The 19,473-nt window shown below is 42.0% G+C and overlaps 1 protein-coding gene across 2 annotated transcripts in view; it reads right to left on the bottom strand.

Moving 5' to 3' along the window:
• PLPP7 (phospholipid phosphatase 7 (inactive)) overlaps positions 1-12,419 on the bottom strand; it is a 53,251-nt gene extending 40,832 nt beyond the window's left edge. The window contains exons 1-2 of one of the 2 annotated variants that reach the window (XM_056812573.1): positions 11,662-12,372; positions 713-8,383 (exon numbers count right to left, since the gene is read on the bottom strand). In XM_056812573.1, coding sequence (XP_056668551.1) covers positions 8,379-8,383; positions 11,662-12,112 — 456 coding nt within the window. In that variant the 5' untranslated portion in view covers positions 12,113-12,372 and the 3' untranslated portion in view covers positions 713-8,378. Of the gene's footprint in view, positions 1-712; positions 8,384-11,661 lie in introns of those variants that run through there. The other variant, XM_001370142.4, reaches the window with a different exon arrangement.
• Between the last annotated feature and the right edge of the window lie 7,054 nt (positions 12,420-19,473).

Genomic DNA, 19,473 nt, shown 5'->3' with positions numbered 1-19,473 from the left:
GAGAGACAAAGAAAATGAAAGAAGAAGGAAGGAAAAAAGAAAGAGAGCAAGAAGAAAGAAAGAAAGAAAGAAAGAAAGAAAGAAAGAAAGAAAGAAAGAAAGAAAAGAAAGAAAGAAAAGAAAGAAAGAAAGAAAGAAAAGAAAGAAAGAAAGAAAGAAAGAAAGGAAGGAAGGAAGGAAGGAAGGAAGGAAGGAAGGAAGGAAGGAAGGAAGGAAGGAAGGAAGGAAGGAAGGAAGGAAGGAAGGAAGGAAGGAAGGAAGGAAGGAAGAAAAGAAGGAAGAAAGAAAGAAAGAAAGAAAGAAAGAAAGAAAGAAAGAAAGAAAGAAAGAAAGAAAGAAAGAAAGAAAGAAAGAAAGAAAGAAAGAAGAAGAAAGAAAGAAAGAAAGAAAGAAGAAGAAGGAAGGAAGGAAGGAAGGAAGGAAGGAAGGAAGGAAGGAAGGAAGGAAGGAAGGAAGGAAGGAAGGAAGGAAGGAAGGAAGGAAGGAAGGAAGAGGAAGGAAGGAAGGAAGGAAGGAAGGAAGGAAGGAAGGAAGGAAGAAGGAAGGAAGGAAGGAAGGAGGCTGAAGGAAGGAAGGAGGAGGAGGAGGAGGAGGGAAGAGGACTTTCTTTCTTTGCTTGCTGATCTATGCTTCGGTGCAAGTGATAAAGAAGTGAGAAAACCCTCACTGACATCCATCACTGATACCTACAACTCTAAATAATGTATGGGTTAAACACTACCCTCTTCTGACTCTTCAAATTTAAATCCACTTGGGAAGAATCATACAAATAACCTTCAACATCCAAGAAAGAACTGAAGTTGAATCTTCTAGTGTTATAGATAAAGCAACAAAGTGTCACAGTTGAATGATTTGCTAAAGATAAAAAACTAGGACCAGAGTCGAGTTCCAGTACAAGACTCAGTAGAATATTTCAGAGCCTGGGAGCCTGTTTCCGGTCACATGTACAATATGAATTCAGGAATAACAAGATCTGCTATTGATATGGTGTTTTACTATTTGTGAAGTCTTTCACATTCCTTTTCTCATTTGAGTCTCACAATAGTGCTGTGAGGTGGCTACTAGAGTATTATTCCCACTTTTACAGATGAGGGAAGTGTGTAGAGAGTGAGGTCAGACTTGAAATTTAGACTTCAGTCTTTCTGACTCCTAGTCTAGAAATCTTTTCATTACACCACATAATATGTACCAGGAGAAAAACACTGACTTTGTCCTTTGAGCTTTTGTGTTTGCTTAGGTTCATTTGCATTTGGAGATACCCACAGGATCAAGAGTGCCTACAGAAAATTCTGGTGCCCCAGACCCAGAGAGCCCATGGTGGTTTGTTGGAAGGCAGCTCCTGAAATTACTTGAAAGGGCTAACGACTGGCAATCAGAAGTTAAGTTGATGGAGTTAAGAGGAAATTTTATTTTACCCTAAGTCAGAGAGATGTTTATTCTGCAAATAGGAGGAGAGCATACTAAGACTAACCAATTGCCTTCAGGCTCTAATTAGCCAGCTTTCTAATTTGTGTTCTGAAAGAGGTGGAGGTGAAGATTCTGGGAGCTGACAGATCCCCTTCTTTATGGAGAGAAAGCAGCTGAGGTTTTCTTTTTTTTGTTTGATGACTGGGTTGGGAGGAATCTGGGTTTCTAAAAGAGCTAAAGCAAGGCTCTTGTATTAATTTAAAAGTGAACTGACAGTGACATTTCTTCTCTTATGAGGAAGAGGTGATAAATAAGCAAAGTACTTCAGTTAAAAGCCAGGACAGAGAGTTAAGGAATAGTAGAGACAAGATGCCACTCCCAGATAAGTATAGACCTGATAGGGGACTGTGCCAACTGGAGAACATGTCCAGAGAGAGACATTTGACTATATCACCAGGTACTGTTCTTGCTATTCTAGAAAGCATTTTAGTACTAGGGCCCCAAATGTACTAATTGTTGTAAATACCCCTTCCTTACTTCAAGACAAAGTTGAGGGCCAGTCATAGAATCAGATCACAGAACTAGAAGGGACTTCACAAGACATTAGACCTAGCAATACTACTTCTAGGCCTTTACCACAAAGAAATCGAAGAAGGAAAAGACCCATATATGCAAAAATATGTAGAAGCTAAATACTGGAAACTAAGGGGATGCCCATCACTTTGGGGGTGACTAACAAATTATGACATATAACAAAGTAATGTTAAGAATGTAATATTATTATGCTATAAGAAATGATGAAATCGTTTCCCCCAAAACCTAGGATGACTTGTAAGAAATGATTCTCAATGAAGTGAACAGAACCAAGAGAACAATTTATGCAATAACAGTATCACTGTAAAGGAAGCAAAATGGAAAGACTTGAGAATTCTGGGCAATGCTATGAGCAATCATGGTTCCAGAACACCAATGATGGAGCATGTTACCCACTTCCTTAGAAGCCGTGGACTCAAGATGCTGGATAAGACACACATTTCTGAATATGGCTAATATGGGAATTTGTTTCCTTGACTATTTATACTTGCTACAAATGGTTGGGTTGTCTTTGCTTCCCCTTGTCCCCCAAAATGGTGGTGGTGGGGTATTGAGAGAGAAAAATCATTCTCGTACATTGAAAAAAAATGAGGGGAAAATAGATGACAAAAGACAATGGCCACCCTATAGATAGAACTGTCTGGCTTGTCTAAACATGCTCCTAAGTAATTAACTAACATACATAATTTTGATATATGTCATTCTTCCTGTCAATGGGATAAGTATATTTGTGAATGAGTTTACCCCCAGATTTGTATATATGTGAATGTTCTATTGCTGCTTTTCTTACTTTATTTTACCAAATAGCTTTACTTTGAAATAATTATGTCTATTGACTTATTAGCAGGAGTAAAAAAAATATCAGCAGGAGCTCTTAAGCTCTGGTTTTAAGTAGGTGTAGATGCAGAGAGTATCTCGAATCTAGAATAGTTTGGGGGAGGGTGGTCCTCACTTCCACAAAGTGGTACTACATCTAGTGGCACTATGAATCCTTGAATGAATTTATTAGATATGGTCTTCCCATCAGAAGCGGGCAGGAAAAAAAAAAACCCTGGGTATTTGAGGGAGGTGGAGAAATCTTCCTAAAGATGGGTAAGTCAAGGAGATAGCTATAAGGACTTGGAACTAGTATCTCCTACTTTAGGTGCCTCATCAATTTTTTTTATTTGGCTTCTTGCTCAAAAGCCTGAAAGAGAATTCTGCTTGATACAAATGGAATGGTGAAGAGAGCTGGGGGGGACGGAAGTTGTTAAAAAGAAGAAAGAGGTTGGGGGCAATTCGGTAGCTCAGTGGATTGAGAGCCAGGCCTAGAGATGGGAGGTCCTAGGTTCAAATCTGGCCTCAGACACTTCCTAGCTGTGTGACCCTTGGCAAGTCACTTGACCCCAATTACCCAGCCCTTACCACTCTTCTGCCTTAAGAAGCAATACACGGTATTGATTCTAAGGTGGAAGGTAAGGGTTTAAAGAAAAAAGTAGAAGAAGGAGCTTTATTGTTGCAAATATCCCTTCCTTAAATTCAAGGAAAGCCAGGGGCCAGTCACAGAATCACATTTCAGAACTGGAAGGGACTTCACAGGACATTTAGGTCAATCTGTATTTCCATAAGAATCCTCCTTAATATTGTTCCCAGCAAGGAAACATCTGGTTCCTGTTTGAAGTCCTTCAGAGACAGAGAGCTCATCACTTTCCTCAGCTTCCCATTATGCTTTTGGAAAATTCTAATCATTAAGAAGTTTTTTCTGTTTGACTGAAATTTGTTTTTCCAACAAAATTCACCCATTGACACTATTTCTGTCCACCATGGCTAAGTAAAACAAGTCTATTCCCTTACCCATCATCCCAGATGTCCTGTTGGTACCTCAAACTTGGTCAAAATGGAACTCATGATCTTTTCCCTCCAATCCACTCTTCTTCTGAACTTTCCTATTTCAGTTGAGGGTAGCATCATACTTCTAGTCATCTGAGGTCACAATCTCAGAATCACTCTTGACTCTTCAACTTTCACTCCCCCTACATAATCAATCAATTCTCAAATCTTGCCTTTTCCAGTCCTGCTTAACCTTAGTGCCTTCCCTCTGTAAATTATTTCCTTTTTATTCTGTATTTAGCTCATTTGTCTTCACATGCCTGGGGTAGATACCCATCTAACTCATCAACAGGTTTGAGGCCCATCAGTTACCCTCAGCTTGGGTTAGCCCTTCTTAAAAAGATGATTTACTGGGCTGTGGCTGCTGAATATGCAACAGTTTCTTGGAGCCACAGGTGAGAGTTGAGAGAAAGGTGGACACCAAAGGAGGATGAGCAGCTCTGAAAAGGGCTCAACAAGCCCTCATACCAAAGTTGTAGTCTTCCCTGAAGAACACCCTATATATCCCTTAATATATAAAAAAATATATAGGAGCTTAATTGTTGTTTGACTTGTTGACTTGACTTACCTCCATGATATATCTTGAATATGTTCCCTTCTCTCTATTCACAGGACCATGTCAGTAATTATTGCCTTTATCGCTCTTGCCTGAACTATTGCAGTAACTTTCTATTTGGTCTCTCTTTTTCCATTATCTCCCCTCACCTATGCATACAGCTACTAAAGTGATATTTTAAAAAACAAACATGTCTAGTTTAAGGTCTGTGTCCTTATGCAAAATTCTTTTGGGGCTCCCTACTCTCTTTTGGAGAAATGCAAACTCCTCTATTTTGGCATTTAAGTCTTCTCAATCTAGCCCCAGTCTATCTTGGAGAATTCCCCCTTCACATATTCTTTGGTCCACTCAAGCTGGATTATTTGCTGTCCATCTCTCACCTGTGCTTTTGCCTATGTTGTTCCTAATGTTTAGCATGCCTACCCTCCTCAATTCCAGATCTTAGCAATTCTAGCCTCCATTAAAGCTCAGCCATAGCATTATCCCCTACATCAAGTCTATCCCAATGCCCTCAGGGGCTAATGCACCTTTGCCACTCCAGATTCCTTTGTATTGGCTTTGTGTATACTTCCCTTGCACTTTAATGTATCTATAATGTTTTCTTTGGTAGAATATAAGTTCCTTGAAGATGAGGACTGTTTAGTTTTTAATCTTTGTATAGTGCCTGACTCAAGGTAGATAAATACTGGTTGATGAATTGATTCAAGGGCCTTATAATAATTGCTATTGAATCTTTCTTTTTTGAACCCTCACCTTCCATCTTAGAATCAATTCCGTGTATTGTTTTCAAGAGAGAAGAGCAGTAAGGACTAGGCAGTAGGGATTAAGTGACTTGCCCAGGGTCACATAGGTAAGAAGTATCTGGAGTCAAATTTGAACCCAGAACATCCCTTCTCTAGACCTAGGTCTCTATCCCCTGAGCCACCTAGCTGCCCCTGCTATTGAATCCTAATTAAAGGTGGGACTGACAATGAGAATATCTTATCTTGTATTGTCATCATTTGTAAAGATAATAATGTATCTGAAACACTTCTTTTAGAAGCAAACCAAAAAAAAGTGAATACTACTGGAGACAGAGTTGATACCATCTTTTCATTCAAGGGCAAACCACATTTAGCCAGTCCTAGAAAGGTAAGACATACCCCTATTCCAGATGCTTACGTTTGTCTAGCTCTAACCTCCCTCCTGAGCACCAGTCTCAGATTTCCAATTGCCTAGGAGACATTTTGAAATGGATGTTCCAAAGACACCTTAAACGCAACATGCCCAAAACAGAATCTATTATTTCCCCCCTCAAACTTTATTCTCTTCCTAGCTTCACTATTACTGTGGAGGTGTTGTTCTTGACTCCTCACTTCCTCAACCCAATATTCAATCAGTTGCAAAGTATTGTCATTTCCACCTTCACAACATCTCATATGTACCCAGATTATAACAACAGTCTCCTTGCCTCAAGTCTTTTCCCCACTCCAGTCCATTCTCCATGCATCCATCAAATTGATTTCCATAAAGTGCAAGTTTAACAATCACACACTCCATCAATTTTTCTGGCCCCCATTGGCTTCAATATCTCCCTTAATGCCAATTCCTGCTTTCTGTTGATTAGTGACGATTTTTCTTATCTTGTATGTGCTTAGTTGTACATAGTAGGCACTTAATAAATGCCTGGTGACAGACCAACTTATAAGAATAGAAGGGGAAAAGGTGCTGCCATGTAGATAATGCTTCAAAGTAGATAATGACAAAAACATTTCTCTTTAGTTCCATAATGAACATGTTTTTAGGAAGAGTGTCAATTTTCAAAGGCAGCTGGGTGGTTCAGTGGATTGAGAGCCAGCCCTAGAGACAGGAGGTCCTAGGTTCAAATCCAGCCTCAGATATTTCCCAGCTGTGTGACCCTGGGCAAGTCACTTAACCCCCATTGCCTAGCCCTTACCACTCTTCTGCCTTGGAGCCAATACATAATATTAACTCCAAGACAGAAGGTAAGGGTTTAAAAAAAAAGAGTGCCAATTTTCCTTCTTAATGATGCCTAGTTTGGGATAATATTAAAATAAATTTGCTTACCTAAGCTCAAGCTTACTGACAGAGAGGGACAAGAATCTCCAGAGGCTTGTTGGGATATTAGGAAATCAGACTGGGATGCTATGTATTATAATATGTCCTCAAGTTGGTTCATTTCCAAGGGGACAGTCAAGTTAATGTTTTGTATGATTATCAATTTCTTAGAATTCATGTAATTTCAGTCAATAAAAAAATGAAAAAGCTAATCACACATGATGGGATTGAATATCCCACAGGATGGAATGAGTGGTATCCTATAAGACAGGGGTTCTTAAAACTGTTTTTTGTCATGGAATATTTATCTGGTAAAGTCTATGGGAACCTCTGAGAATAATGTTTTAAAATGCATAAAATAAAATGCAAAAGATTACAAAGAAAGCCAAATGTTAAAAAAAAAAGTTCAGAGACCTCAGGATAAGAAGTCTTCCTTCTAATTATGCCCAAAGAGCTTTAAAAGAATGCATGCCTTTTGATCCAGCAATACCATTACTAGGTCTGTATTCCAAAGAGATAAAATGGGAAATGACCTGTTTGCACAAAAATATTTAGCTGCTCTCTTTGTGGTGACAAAGAATTGGAAACTAAAGAGATGTCCCTCAATGGGGAATGGCTGAACAAATTGTGGTATATGATGGTGATGGAATACTATTATGCTATAAGGAATGATGAACAGGATGATTTCAGACAGAACTAGAAAGACCTACATGAACTGATGCAAAATGAAATAAGCAGAACCAGGAGAACTTTGTACACAGTAACTGAAACATTGTGGGACAATCAAATGTAATAGACTTTGCTACCAACAGGAGTACAATGATCCAGGACAATTCTGAGGGACTTATGAGAAAGAATGTTATCCACAGCTAGAGAAAACTGTTGGAGTAGAAATTCAGAAGAAAACATGTGATTTATCACTTGATTTGTGTATATGATTTGGGGTTTGGGTTTTATAAAATTATTATAAATAATGAATAACATGGAAATAGGTTTTGAGTGATAATACAGGTATAACCCAGTGGAATTGCTTGTCCACTCTGGGAGTAGGGAGGGAAGAAATAAGAGAGACAACATGAATTATGAAACCTTGGAAAACCTATGTATATATTTGTTACTGGAATAAAATTGGGAAAAGAATCCTTCCTTGCTATGAGAGAGAAAAGAGCTCTGGTCTCTCTCTCTTTTTTTTTAAACCCTTCCCTTCCATCTTAGAATCAATACTGTATATTGGCTCCAAGGCAGAAGAGTGGTAAGGGCTAGGCAATGGGGGTCAAGTGACTTGCCCAGGGTCACACAGCTAGGAAGTGGCTGAGGCCAGATTTGAACCTAGGACCTCTCGTCTCTAGGCCTGGCTCTCAATCCACTGAGCTACCCAGCTGCCCCCTATGGTCTCTCTTAATATTAATGCCTTTCTTCTCAGTTTATCTCCAATTAATCCTATTTATATCTTGCTTATATATGTGTTTACATGTTGTCTCTCCCATCATATTGTGAGCTTCTTGAGAGCAGAGACTGTTTTTGACTTTCTTTACATTCCTGGCATTTAGTCTAGCTAAAGAGTAGGTGCTTGTTGACTTGATCAAATAAATCCCAAAGCTGACACAAACAAATAGTGAATCTGATTCATAGAGCTGGAAAGGATCTTAGAAGTCATTTAATACAACCACCTTATTTTACAGAAGAGGAAACAGAGGTCCAATGACGGCCTTTGCAGTGGTGGTCCCCATGTCTGAAATGTTTTTTTCTTGTATCTGAAATGTTCTACCTCCTCACCTCCACCTCTTTGAATACCAAGCTTCCTTTTTGTAGTGGCAAAGAACTGGAAATCAAGGGGATGTCCATCAGTTGGGGAATGGCTGAACAAGTTGCATATGATTGTGTTGGAATACTATTATGCTGTAAGGAATGACAAAAGGGTGATTTCAGAAAAACCTGGAAAGAACTACATGAACTGATGCAAAGTGAAGTGAACAGAACCATGAGAACATTGTGTACAGTACCAGCAATATTGTGCAATGATAACTGAATGACAGCTATTCTCAGCAATACAAAGATCCAAGACAATTCTGAAGGGTTTATGATGAAAAATTCTACCCATCTCCAAAGAAGAACTGGTGAGGTCTAAATGTAGATGAAAGCATACTATTTTTCACTTTATTTTTGTGGGGAGTTTTTTGGATCTGTTTTCTTTCACAACAACACTAATAGGAAAATGTTTTGCATGACAGCACATGTATAACCTGTATCAAATTGCTTACCATCTCAGGGAGGAGGGTGGGGAAGAAGAGAGAATTTGGAACTTAAATTTTTTTAAAACCATGTTAAAATTGTTTTTAAATGCAATTGAAAAAACATTTCTAAAGAAATAAAGGACTCCAAGCTTCCTTCAAGATTTAGCTCAAACCTGGCATAGCAGTACAAGCCTGTAATCTCATCTACCAGGAGGCTGATACTGGTGGATCTTTTTGGCTCGGGAGTTTTAAACTCTGGTAGAGCTACAGCTGATCAGGTATCTACACTAAATCCAGCACTAATGATCCCTTTGGTTGGGGGGGTGGGGGTAGTAGGGAAGAGGGGGTTAACAGGCTGCCTGAGGGATGTCCAAGATAGAAAGACCCAACCTCAAAGAAGACTCAACTCAAAAGGCACTTTCTATAGTAGACCTTTCCCTAGCCCCCTGGCTGTTAGTCAGCTTTCCCTCTAACGTTCTTTTCCATACATTGTGCATGCATCATCTATCTATCTATTTATTTATATGTTGTCTCTCGAAATAGGATGTAAACTCCTTGAGGACAGGGAATATTTTTGCTTTGTTTCTATATCCTCACTGCTTAGCATAGTGACTGGCACACAGGAAGCACTAATTGTTTATTGTTGTTCAGTTGTTTTTGGTCATAACCAATTCTTCTTGACTCCATTTGGAGTTTTCTTGACAAAAATACTGGAGTGGTTTGCCATTTTCTTCTCTGGCTCCTTTTACAGGTGAGAAAACTGAAGCCAATAGGGTTAACACAGAGTTCATAGCAGGTGCCCAGGGTCACACAGCTATTAAGTGTCTGGGGCCAGATTTGAACCCATAAAGATGAGCCTGGTGCTCTATCTTCTGTGCCACCTTAGCAGCCAGGAAGCACTTAATAAGTGCTTACCCACCAATTGAAGCCAGTAAATAGTAGAGCCCAGGATTCAAACTCACCAAAAACAAATAGCAGAGCTAAGAATCTTCTATCTCCCAAGTGCTAGTGTTCTTTCCACTAAGCAACACTGCCTAAGGCTAGCTTTAATACTCTGTGTTCTATGAGTCAGAGAAGCAAACTAACCTGGCCAGTTCCTAAGGACCAGAGACTAAGAAGGAGTAGCTGGGTCATCTTTTGCTCTAGACCTCTTATGTTCATATACATCCTGTTCTCTCGCTCTGCACACCATCTATTTAATCCCAAGACCCTTAGAACAACTTCTTATTCCTCATTCAACTACCTTCTTCCCTCCCAAGACCATTCTCCAAAACTTAGCTCTCCCCAGAAAACTTTCTCTAAATTAATGAGCATATGGACCAGCTGCTCCTACTTGGTGTCCCATCAACCAACCCATCAAACAAGCCACCAACAATCACCAGCCTGAGTCCTTTGAATCCCTTGAAGGATAAGGACAAAAGGAAGAGAGAGGCAAGTAAGACCCTGAAGGGAAAGGTACACACATCACCACTTTGAGAGCTCTGGGAGCGATGGCCCTCAACCTTCCTAGAGTTGTGGGAAAGGGAGGGAATAAGTGTATGTAGAGCACCTACTATGTGCTGGGCACTTTGCTAAGTGCTTTTATACAAATGCTATTTCATTGGATCCTCAGAGCAGCCCTATGAGGTAGGGACTTTTATTATCCCCATTTTTATAGCTAAGGAAATTGAGGCAGACAGAGGTAGAATGACTTGCCTGGGTTCACAAAGCTAGTAAATATATGAGACTGGATTTGCATTTGGGTCCTCCAGACTTCAGCTGAGCACAGCTCTCTATCTACCGCATCACCTAGCTGCTTGTGGCCTTTTTTGGTTCGGCGGCATTTTATTCTTCCACACCTGCTGAATGGCACACATACATTCATTTCCATTTCACAGTGGAACCAAAATTAATTTTATTTTGGGAATGTAGGCAGAAGTTCATAGCTCACCCCTTGCTACTCTAGAGTGGCACAGAGCCAGGTCTGGAGTCAGAGTTCCAGAGGGAGGGACTTCTGAACGCTTTCTGACCCATGCCTGGCACAGCCCAAACCCTAAATGGATATTCACTGGTGGCCAAGGCTCTGGAAAAACAAGACAAGCAGACAGGAGGGCTCTCTTCTCTAGTGTCTTCCCTGGAAAAGGGGCAGATGAGGACATGGGTCCTGGCAGAAGTCACAGGTGGGGGGGTCCTTATTCCTGGCACGTTCTGACCCTTCTGGAAGAGAACCCCCAAAACAATCTGTGTCCTCTCCACAGACTAAAATGGTATCAATATGGAAAGAGGTGGATGGTAGATCTAGTTTCAGGGGCAAAACAAGGGACAGAGTCTAGGATGATGCTCTCTAGAAGGGAGGATGGAGACTAGGGGCATCACTAAGCTCCTTGTGGTGAAAACTACTGAGCAAAGTTTTATGTCGGCAAGAACTTAGTCCAAAGTCAGCAATCAACGTCTGGCCCACATGAAAGGAGTTTGAGTCTTCCAACAGAAGAGCTAATGTCCTTCCACCAACTAGTCTGTAATAAGTCACCATTTGACTTTCCAGATCTCTTGAAAAAAAAAAAAAAGTATTTTAGGAAGCAACTGAGCACATTAAAATTGCAAATAGTTTTCTCTAGGTCTCCTTTTGCTCCGGGGCCCTAGAAAGATAGGTACATGCTTTATTGGAGGGTTCTTCCCATAAAGTTTCAGCCTCACCTCTGACAACACTTTCCAGTCTGTCTTTGCAGGGGTCCTAACTTAAAGCTGATGATCTTGTCTGTGTGTCTAGATGTTTTCCCATTTCTAGGGCATCTCCGGCTCTCATACAAAAATGCTTTCTTGATTAACCTCATTAAATTGTTCCATCTGGTTTCCCTGAGTGGAAACCCAGGGCCCAAGGTTCCAGGTTTGGGGGGTGGGGACAGGAGAGGGGGGGAAATGGATTTTTCTTAAGTAAGACTGGAAGGAGAGGGTCTCACTTACCTAGCAACAGATTCATTAGGACCTCTTGCCCTGCAAGAGTGCTGCTCTTCACCAGGCAGATAATGGTGCCCCCAATCCAAGGGATCCCATGCCCTGTGATCCCAATGAGTTTGACCATAGAGCGAGCACTGCCCCAGGAGGCAGCTCGGTTGGCACAGACCCCCAGCCTCTTGGACATACAGATGTCAATGGCCAGCAAGGAGTTGAAGGCAATTCCCTTGAAGGATGGGTTTAGCTGCATGCAGTCTTCTTCCGGGAGCTGCTGGGACTGCCTCCGCTCCTTGGACCCCTCATTCGGTGGCGGGGCCTGCACAGATGGGCCTGTTGTCTTCCTGCTTGAGCTTCTCGTCTCCTGAGCCCCCTTTAAAGGCTGGTTCAGTGACAGGAACTCAGCCCTGTTTAGAACATTATTTCGGTCCCGTGCCCGGGACCTGCTTTGAGAGGCTGGCATGACGGCCTTGGATTGGCTCACAAAGAGAGAGGCCCTCTGCCCAAGACGAGCCAGGGGCACCCCACTCACACGGCTCTCTCTCCCCAAGCCAGGAGCTGCTCTAAGGAACCACAGTCCCCTCCTCTTGCGGACTTCTCGGGCACAATCTGCTGCAGTTAAATATAGAGAACAGGAATGCACATGGCTGTTTACTTCATTGCTGCTACCAAGCTTGAAGGAAAAATTAATGCCAGCTTCGGGAGCCAATCCAGCCCTGAAAAGCAGGGAGTGTGTCCAATGGATGTGCAGCAGAGGAGGGTCATTCTCCCAACTGAGGGCTGACAGCTTTGGGCCTGGGCTATTTAAATCTGCCAATTGCTTCACAGTCTTTTAAGGAACTCTGGGAAATGTAGTTGGGGAGGGGAATGTCGTGGTGGTGGTTGTTATTGTTATTGTTGTTATTACTCGCAGGCCAGTCCTGAGCAGAGAACGACAAATAACACAGGCCGGTCACGATTTCCTCAGCAGGAATCGTTTCCAGCCTCCTGGTCTGTGCCTCTGGGGGCTGTCCCAGGCCCATATAATAGGCCGGGGAGCCCAGGAGAAGAGCCTGGCGCCTGGCACTAGATGGAGCAAATGTGGGAGAAAGTAAGCATCTCCCCTCCCTCTGCCTGGCCCGCACTGCCTGTGCCTCTTCTGCCACACCCCCGCTGACAGCATTTCATTAGGCTGGCAGTCCATTTTCCCCCTGGTACTAGATTTGGCTTCTGTACAACAGCTCCAATCTAATTGAAAAGTGCAGGGTTTGATTTCCATTAGAAAGAGGCACGATAAAGTGGTCTGGGTAATGGATCGACTCCCTGGAGATGCCTCCCAAAGCTTCAGAACTTTGCAAAGGGCGAGAGCCTGGCCAGCGGCTCAGGAACAGTCATGTGGGGATGCTGAATCAATGGGCTTCTGGTGGAGCGCCCAACCCAGATCCATTCTCCCCCCTTGCCCCTCAGGACTAGGAAGCCAGAGGAGCTTCTCCCAAACATTGCGCATTATTCATCCCATTTGGTGACTGAAAGATGAATGTTGCCTTGCTCAGAAAGAGTGGAATGAGTGGCAAAGAAGACTCCCTGGCTTAGGATCCGGGAACTTGGCTATTCAACTGTCAAAGAGATAGTAGTCTTAATAGTTCTCATCTGCCAGCTTCTCCCAGATGCTGCCTGTAGTCTCCTAAGAACACCATCAACTATCCTTGGGAAGAAGGAAGAGGGAAGGAAGCATCGTGTGGTAACTGGAGGACGCCTATTGCCATCTTGCTTCTGATAGCCTTTGTGACTTTGGAATAAATTACTTTTACCCTTGATCATCCCCCCCAAAGAGGAAAGAGGAAAAGGTCACTCCAGCTTTTGACCATCCCAGCCCTAGCTATCTGGATCTGGGAACAAGAGTCTTCTTCCTTTTTTTTTTAATTTTAATTTTTAAATTTTTTTCATGTTTACATGATTCATTTTCTTTCCCTCCCTTCTTTCCTCCCCCCTCCCAGAGCCAACAAGCAATTTCATTGGGTTGGATAAATGTTGTTACTTGATACATATTTCCTTTTTTTGCTATAGAGTGATTTTTTTTAAGGTCTAAACCCCAAATCACATACCCATATACACATGTGATAAGTGATGTCATATGTTTTCCTTTTGCTTTTCTGCTCCCATAGTTCTTTCTCTCAATGTGGATAGCTATTCTTTCCCATAAGTCCTGCAGGAGTGTCCTGGCTTGTTGCATTGCTACTAGTAGCAAAGTCCATTACATTGGATTGGGAATGACAGTCATTAGCCACCTTCCTGGCCTAATGAACAAAGGTGGAAGAGAGCCAGGCCTATAGATATCTCTCTTCTTCCCCTGGTCAGATACCCAAGTTTCAAATGTACTTCAGAAATGGGCTTCCTAATGATACAAGTTTGGACACTTATCTAGCAATTTTCCCACCCTCTCCAGCTGATAGTGATGGATAGTGTGAGGCTAAACAGGCTTTCTCAGATGCCAAAGATGCCTCCAGGCACCATCTTCTCAGAACTCGGCTGCAAAGCCCAGCACTTCCATTGGGTGGCATCTCATTCTGTCTTCCCTAGTTTCCAAGATGTAATCATAACCACCAAAAAGCATATGACCCTTCTGGGTCTCAAAAGAAGACTGAGAAACCCAGCCCTTTTGGACTGTTGCTATTAATATCCTGACAGCATGTGTCAGCATCTCAGGGATGACTGGGATGCTGCTATAGACAGGGTGTGGGGACAACAGTTGTCTTGGGCCTCAGGGCGATGAGCAGCTGGGGTGCAGAGAGCCAGCTCTGCCATGGACTCAGGGGGTGACTGACCTCAAGAAATGGACCACTTTCTGTGCTGCTCAGAGATGGGATTGATGATCTTGAGCTACTTCATGCTGGGCTGATTGCACAAATGTAACCAATCAATTGACAATTCTTTATTGAGTGCCCACCTGGTGCTAGGCACTGTGAAGGAGAAAGAATTGGTTTCAGATAAGGTCCCAGGTTCCAGGAACTTATAGACAAAACTCAAATACATGAGACAAAAATGGGAAATGATACAAGGTTGTATAACTAGACAATAGACAGTGTGGTATAAACTATTAGTGCTAAGTAGGATCAAGACAGAGGAGTATCATTGGGTACAAGAAGGCAGGGGAAAAAGTTTTGAATATGAAATCAGAGGAACTGGCATTCAACCCCAGTCTTGCCACTTTTGGGGGGAGTATTCCGGGGTGGTCACGACATTCTTGTGCACTCAAGGCTGGTTTTGACAGACACCATGACAATGCAGATAACAGTCAGAAGCCCTGAGGAGCTGACTGTTGAAATCATCTTGGCATCTGTAGGCTAAGGAATCCTCCCCCTTGGGCTCAGCACCCCCAACACTATGACTTCAGTCAGGAGGTTGACGGTGGAGATTTACTCCTTCGTATGGACACTTTGGAAACCTCCTCATGACTTTTGATTCTTTATGAAAATTATACATTTCTGATAAAAAAAAAAGACTTTCTCTGTGATCTTGGGCAAATTGTTCAACCTCTCTGGGCATCCCTTATCTGCAGAATAAAATGCTGATTTGCTATTATTGTTCAGTTATATCCAACTCTTCATAATCTCATGAACCATAGCCATCCATGGAGTTTTCTTTTCTCTTTTTTGTAAAGATATTTTGTTTTCTCAATTACATGTAATAACAAATTTCCACATAAGTTTTCTGAAGTTATATGATCCAAATTGTCTCCCTCCCTCCAATCTCTCCTCCTTCCTGGAGATGGCAAGCAATTTGAATTGGGTTATACATGTATTCTTATCATGCAAAACATATTTCCATATTGTTCATTTTTCTAAACACTTGCCTTCCATCTTAGAATCAATACTGTGTATTGGTTCCAAGGCATAAGAGCTGTAAGAGCTAGGCAATGGAAGTTAAGTGATTTGCTCAGGGTCACATGGTTAGGAAGTGTCTGAGGCCAAATTTGAACCCAGGACCTCCCATCTCTAGGTCTGGTTCTCAATCCACCGAGCCACCCAGCTGCCCCCCACCATTGTTCATTGACAGGGTTTTCTTGGCAAGGAGTGATTTCCCATTGTCTTCTCCAATGGATCCAGTGGGCCCTTTTGTAAGAAAATCAGAGGTTAAGTGACTTGTCCAGGGTCTAGAAATGGCTAGAAGTCATCTGAGGCCAGATTTGAACTTCCTTTACCCACTGAGTCACAGATGGCTCTAAGCGTGAGACTAGATTAGCTCTAAATCTATAAAACAAGTTCTCTAGGCTCTATCTAAATAAGTCACCATAATAATTCACATTTACCTAGCAGTTTGAAGGTTACAAAACTCCAATGAGGCAGAAATGGCAAATGTTATATTTTCCATTTTATAGACGAGAAAACCAAGAATGAAAAAAAAGTGAAGAGACTTATGGCCACAAAGATAAGAAGTATCAGCACTTTGAGACCAACTGGTTTGGAAGGATAGAGCTGTTTTGGCTTTTGCAGCCATCTTGGCTCTACTCCCCATCCCTTAAGACCAAATGGGATTGGCAAAACCTTATCCTGCAATTCTTTTTTTTTTTTTAATTAAACCCTTACCTTCCGTCTTGGAGTCAATACTGTGTATTGGCTCCAAGGCAGAAGAGTGGTAAGGGCTAGGCAATGGGGGTCAAGTGACTTGCCCAGGGTCACACAGCTAGGAAGTGGCTGAGGCCAGATTTGAACCTAGGACCTCCCGTCTCTAGGCCTGGCTCTCAATCCACTGAGCTACCCAGCTGCCCCCCAATTCTTTTTTTTTAACCCTTATCTTCCATCTTAGAATCAATACTATATATTGGTTCTAAGGCAGAAGAATGGTAAGAGCTAGGCAATGGGGCTTAAGTGACTAGCCCAGAGTCACAAATCTGAGGCCAGATTTGAACCTTAAACCTTCCATCTCTGACTCCTTTTCCTGCAATTCTTGAATTCAGTTGTTTTTTTAGTCATGTCTGATTTTTAGTGACTCTATTTGGGGTTTTCTTGGCAAAGATAATAGAGTGGTTGCCATTTCCTTCTTCAGCTTGTTTGACAGATGAGGAAACTGAAGCAAACAGTTAAGTGATTTGCCCAGAATCACACAGCTAGGAAGTGTCTGTGGCTAGATTTGAACTCATTAAGGTGACTTTATCAGCTGTGCCACCTAGCTGTAATTCTTAATACACTGGAGAAACAAAACAAACCCAAAACAACTCCCCCCCCGCAAAAAAAAACTCCCAACAAAATCATAGAAGGTTAGAGATGGAGAGGGGCTTGTGAGATTTTGGTAATGGGTCCCACGGAAATGAAGGAAGGGAGAAGGGAAGGGAGTAATGACATAGAATGAGTGCTGAATTCTAATCTCATTCAATTGCAGTTTCTAGACTATAGTAAACCACCAAGGGGGTCAGGTGGAGGAGAGTAAGTGCAGTTTATGAGAAAAGGAAGGGAAAGGAGAAAGAACGAATTTGCCTTCAATCTGGAGTGGAAGCCATATGACTACACAACAAACAAACAAAGATGAAAAAGGAATCTATATTAAAGTATTATTAGTAACCACTCTTCCTTCTCCCAGTCCCTTCCCATCTGCGTGGTGTTGTTTTCTCAGTTCGAATTTCTAAGGCTGCTGCTATTGGGTTATTTCAGTCGAGAAATCTGATCCTTCTCTAGGTTTATTTTAGCACCTTGGAGAACTCCCAGTGCTGCAATGGACCTCTGGATCCTGGGCTGGGTCGGCCTTCCTTGTCTCTCTCTACAGAAGGGATGGCCAGCTTCCTTTCATTTCCTTTTCCAAATGGGGATGGGGAGAGGCATCGTGATTCCTAGCAAAGTGTTACTCAGACTGCAGAAGCTGGCCGTCTCTTGGCACAGCTCCAAAAAAACTCTAGAAACACCAGCAGCCTTCCTCCTCTCTGCCCACACCATGATCACTGTCCAGCCATTGATAGGGCTGGCAAGAAGTTGAAAGACACTGGCATCCAACCCTCTTTCTAGAGTGGAGAGAGAGCTGTCTCCTGCTGCTCATTTGAATTTGAGGTGAGAAAGTGGGTGTAGAGAGGGCGGAAGTTGAGGGGATACAGTGGCAGGAGACAAGAACCTCTGACTCGATGCATTGCCCTTGTGTTTTTGTGGCTCAGTTTCCCTATATATGTAATGAAAACAAAATGATATCTAACAATGTGGCTATTATGCAGCTCAAAAGAGATCTTGTGAAAAATGCTTTACAAAAGTAAAGAAGCGTGAAGTAATTTTCCTTGTCTGAAAAAAAAAAAGGGATTGAATTAGGTGACCTTTAAAATCCCTTCTAGCTTTAAAGCTCTAAACCTATACTCTTAAAGGTAGCTGACAGAGCAGCAGAGAGAGTGTGGACCTGGAATTGGGAAGACCTGAATTCAAATTTGACATTTACTAGCTTTTTGACTCTGGGCAAATCACTTAACTTCGGTTTACCTCAGTTTCCATAACTGTAAGGGAAGGGTAATAACAGCATCAATTTCACAGGGTTGTCATGAGGATCAAATGAAATAATTCTTGTAAAAATGCCTAGTACAATTCCTGGCACATAGTAGATACTATAAAAATGCTCATTTCTTTCCCCTTCCCCTCTTATGAAGTTGAGGGGAAGAATAGTATAGGCTGCTCTCAGTAAGAACAGCCCCGAATCTGCATATATACCCAGAATCATCCCTACCCTGTACTCTCATTCACAGGAATAGAGATCAGACCCATGATTTCATTGGGTAGGGATCTCCCAGGTAAAGAAATTCTTTCTGTGGATGTAGGTTGGCTCATTCTCTGCAATTTATAATCTTAGAAATGCTGCTGCTGCATTGAGAAGTTAAAGGACTTGGCTAGGAACACAAAGCTAGAATGTGTCAGAAGCAGAACTTTAAGTCAGGTCTTTCTGATTTTGAGGATAATTATCTTCCCTGTGCCACACACCCCCACACACATTTATACATACATACACACACAAGCATAATGTATATACTTTGGTATGTGTATATTTAAATCCTTATCTTCTGTCTTAGAGTCACTTCTTTTTTTTTATTTTTAAACATTATTTTATTTGGTCGTTTTCATACATTATTCACTGGAAACAAAGATCATTTTCTTTTCCTCCCCCCCCCCCCCCCCACCTTCCCCTCTCCCATAGCCGACGCACGATTCCACTGGTTATCACATGTGTTCTTGACTCGAACCTATTTCCCTGTTGTTGGAATTTGCATTATAGTGTTCATTTAGAGTCTCTCCTCAGTCTTATCTCCTCCAACCCTGTAGTCAAGCAGTTGCTTTTCATCGGTGTTTTTACTCCCACAGTTTATCCTCTGCTTGTGGGTAGTATTTTTTAGATCCCTGCAGATTGTTCAGGGACATTGCATTGATACTAATGGAGAAGTCCATCACCTTCGATTGTACCACAATGTATCAGTCTCTGTGTACAATGTTTTCCTGGTTCTGCTCCTTTTGCTCTGCATCACTTCCTGGAGGTTGTTCCAGTCTCCATGGAACTCCTCCACTTTATTATTCCTTTTAGCACAATAGTATTCCATCACCAACATATACCACAATTTGTTCAGCCATTCCCCAATTGAAGGGCATCCCCATTTTCCAATTTTTGGCCACCACAAAGAGCGCAGCTATGAATATTCTTGTACAAGTCTTTTTCCTTATTATCTCTTTGGGGTACAAACCCAGCAGTGCTATGGCTGGATCAAAGGGCAGACATTCTTTTATCGCCCTTTGGGCATAGTTCCAAATTGCCCTCCAGAATGGTTGGATCAATTCACAACTCCACCAGCAATGAATGAATGTCCCTACTTTGCCACATCCCCTCCAGCAT

Source organism: Monodelphis domestica, chromosome 1, assembly GCF_027887165.1.
Source record: "Monodelphis domestica isolate mMonDom1 chromosome 1, mMonDom1.pri, whole genome shotgun sequence".
Lineage (NCBI taxonomy): Eukaryota > Metazoa > Chordata > Mammalia > Didelphimorphia > Didelphidae > Monodelphis > Monodelphis domestica.
The sequence above is the reverse complement of the archived record's forward strand: the minus strand, read 5'-3'. Positions and strand labels throughout refer to the sequence as shown.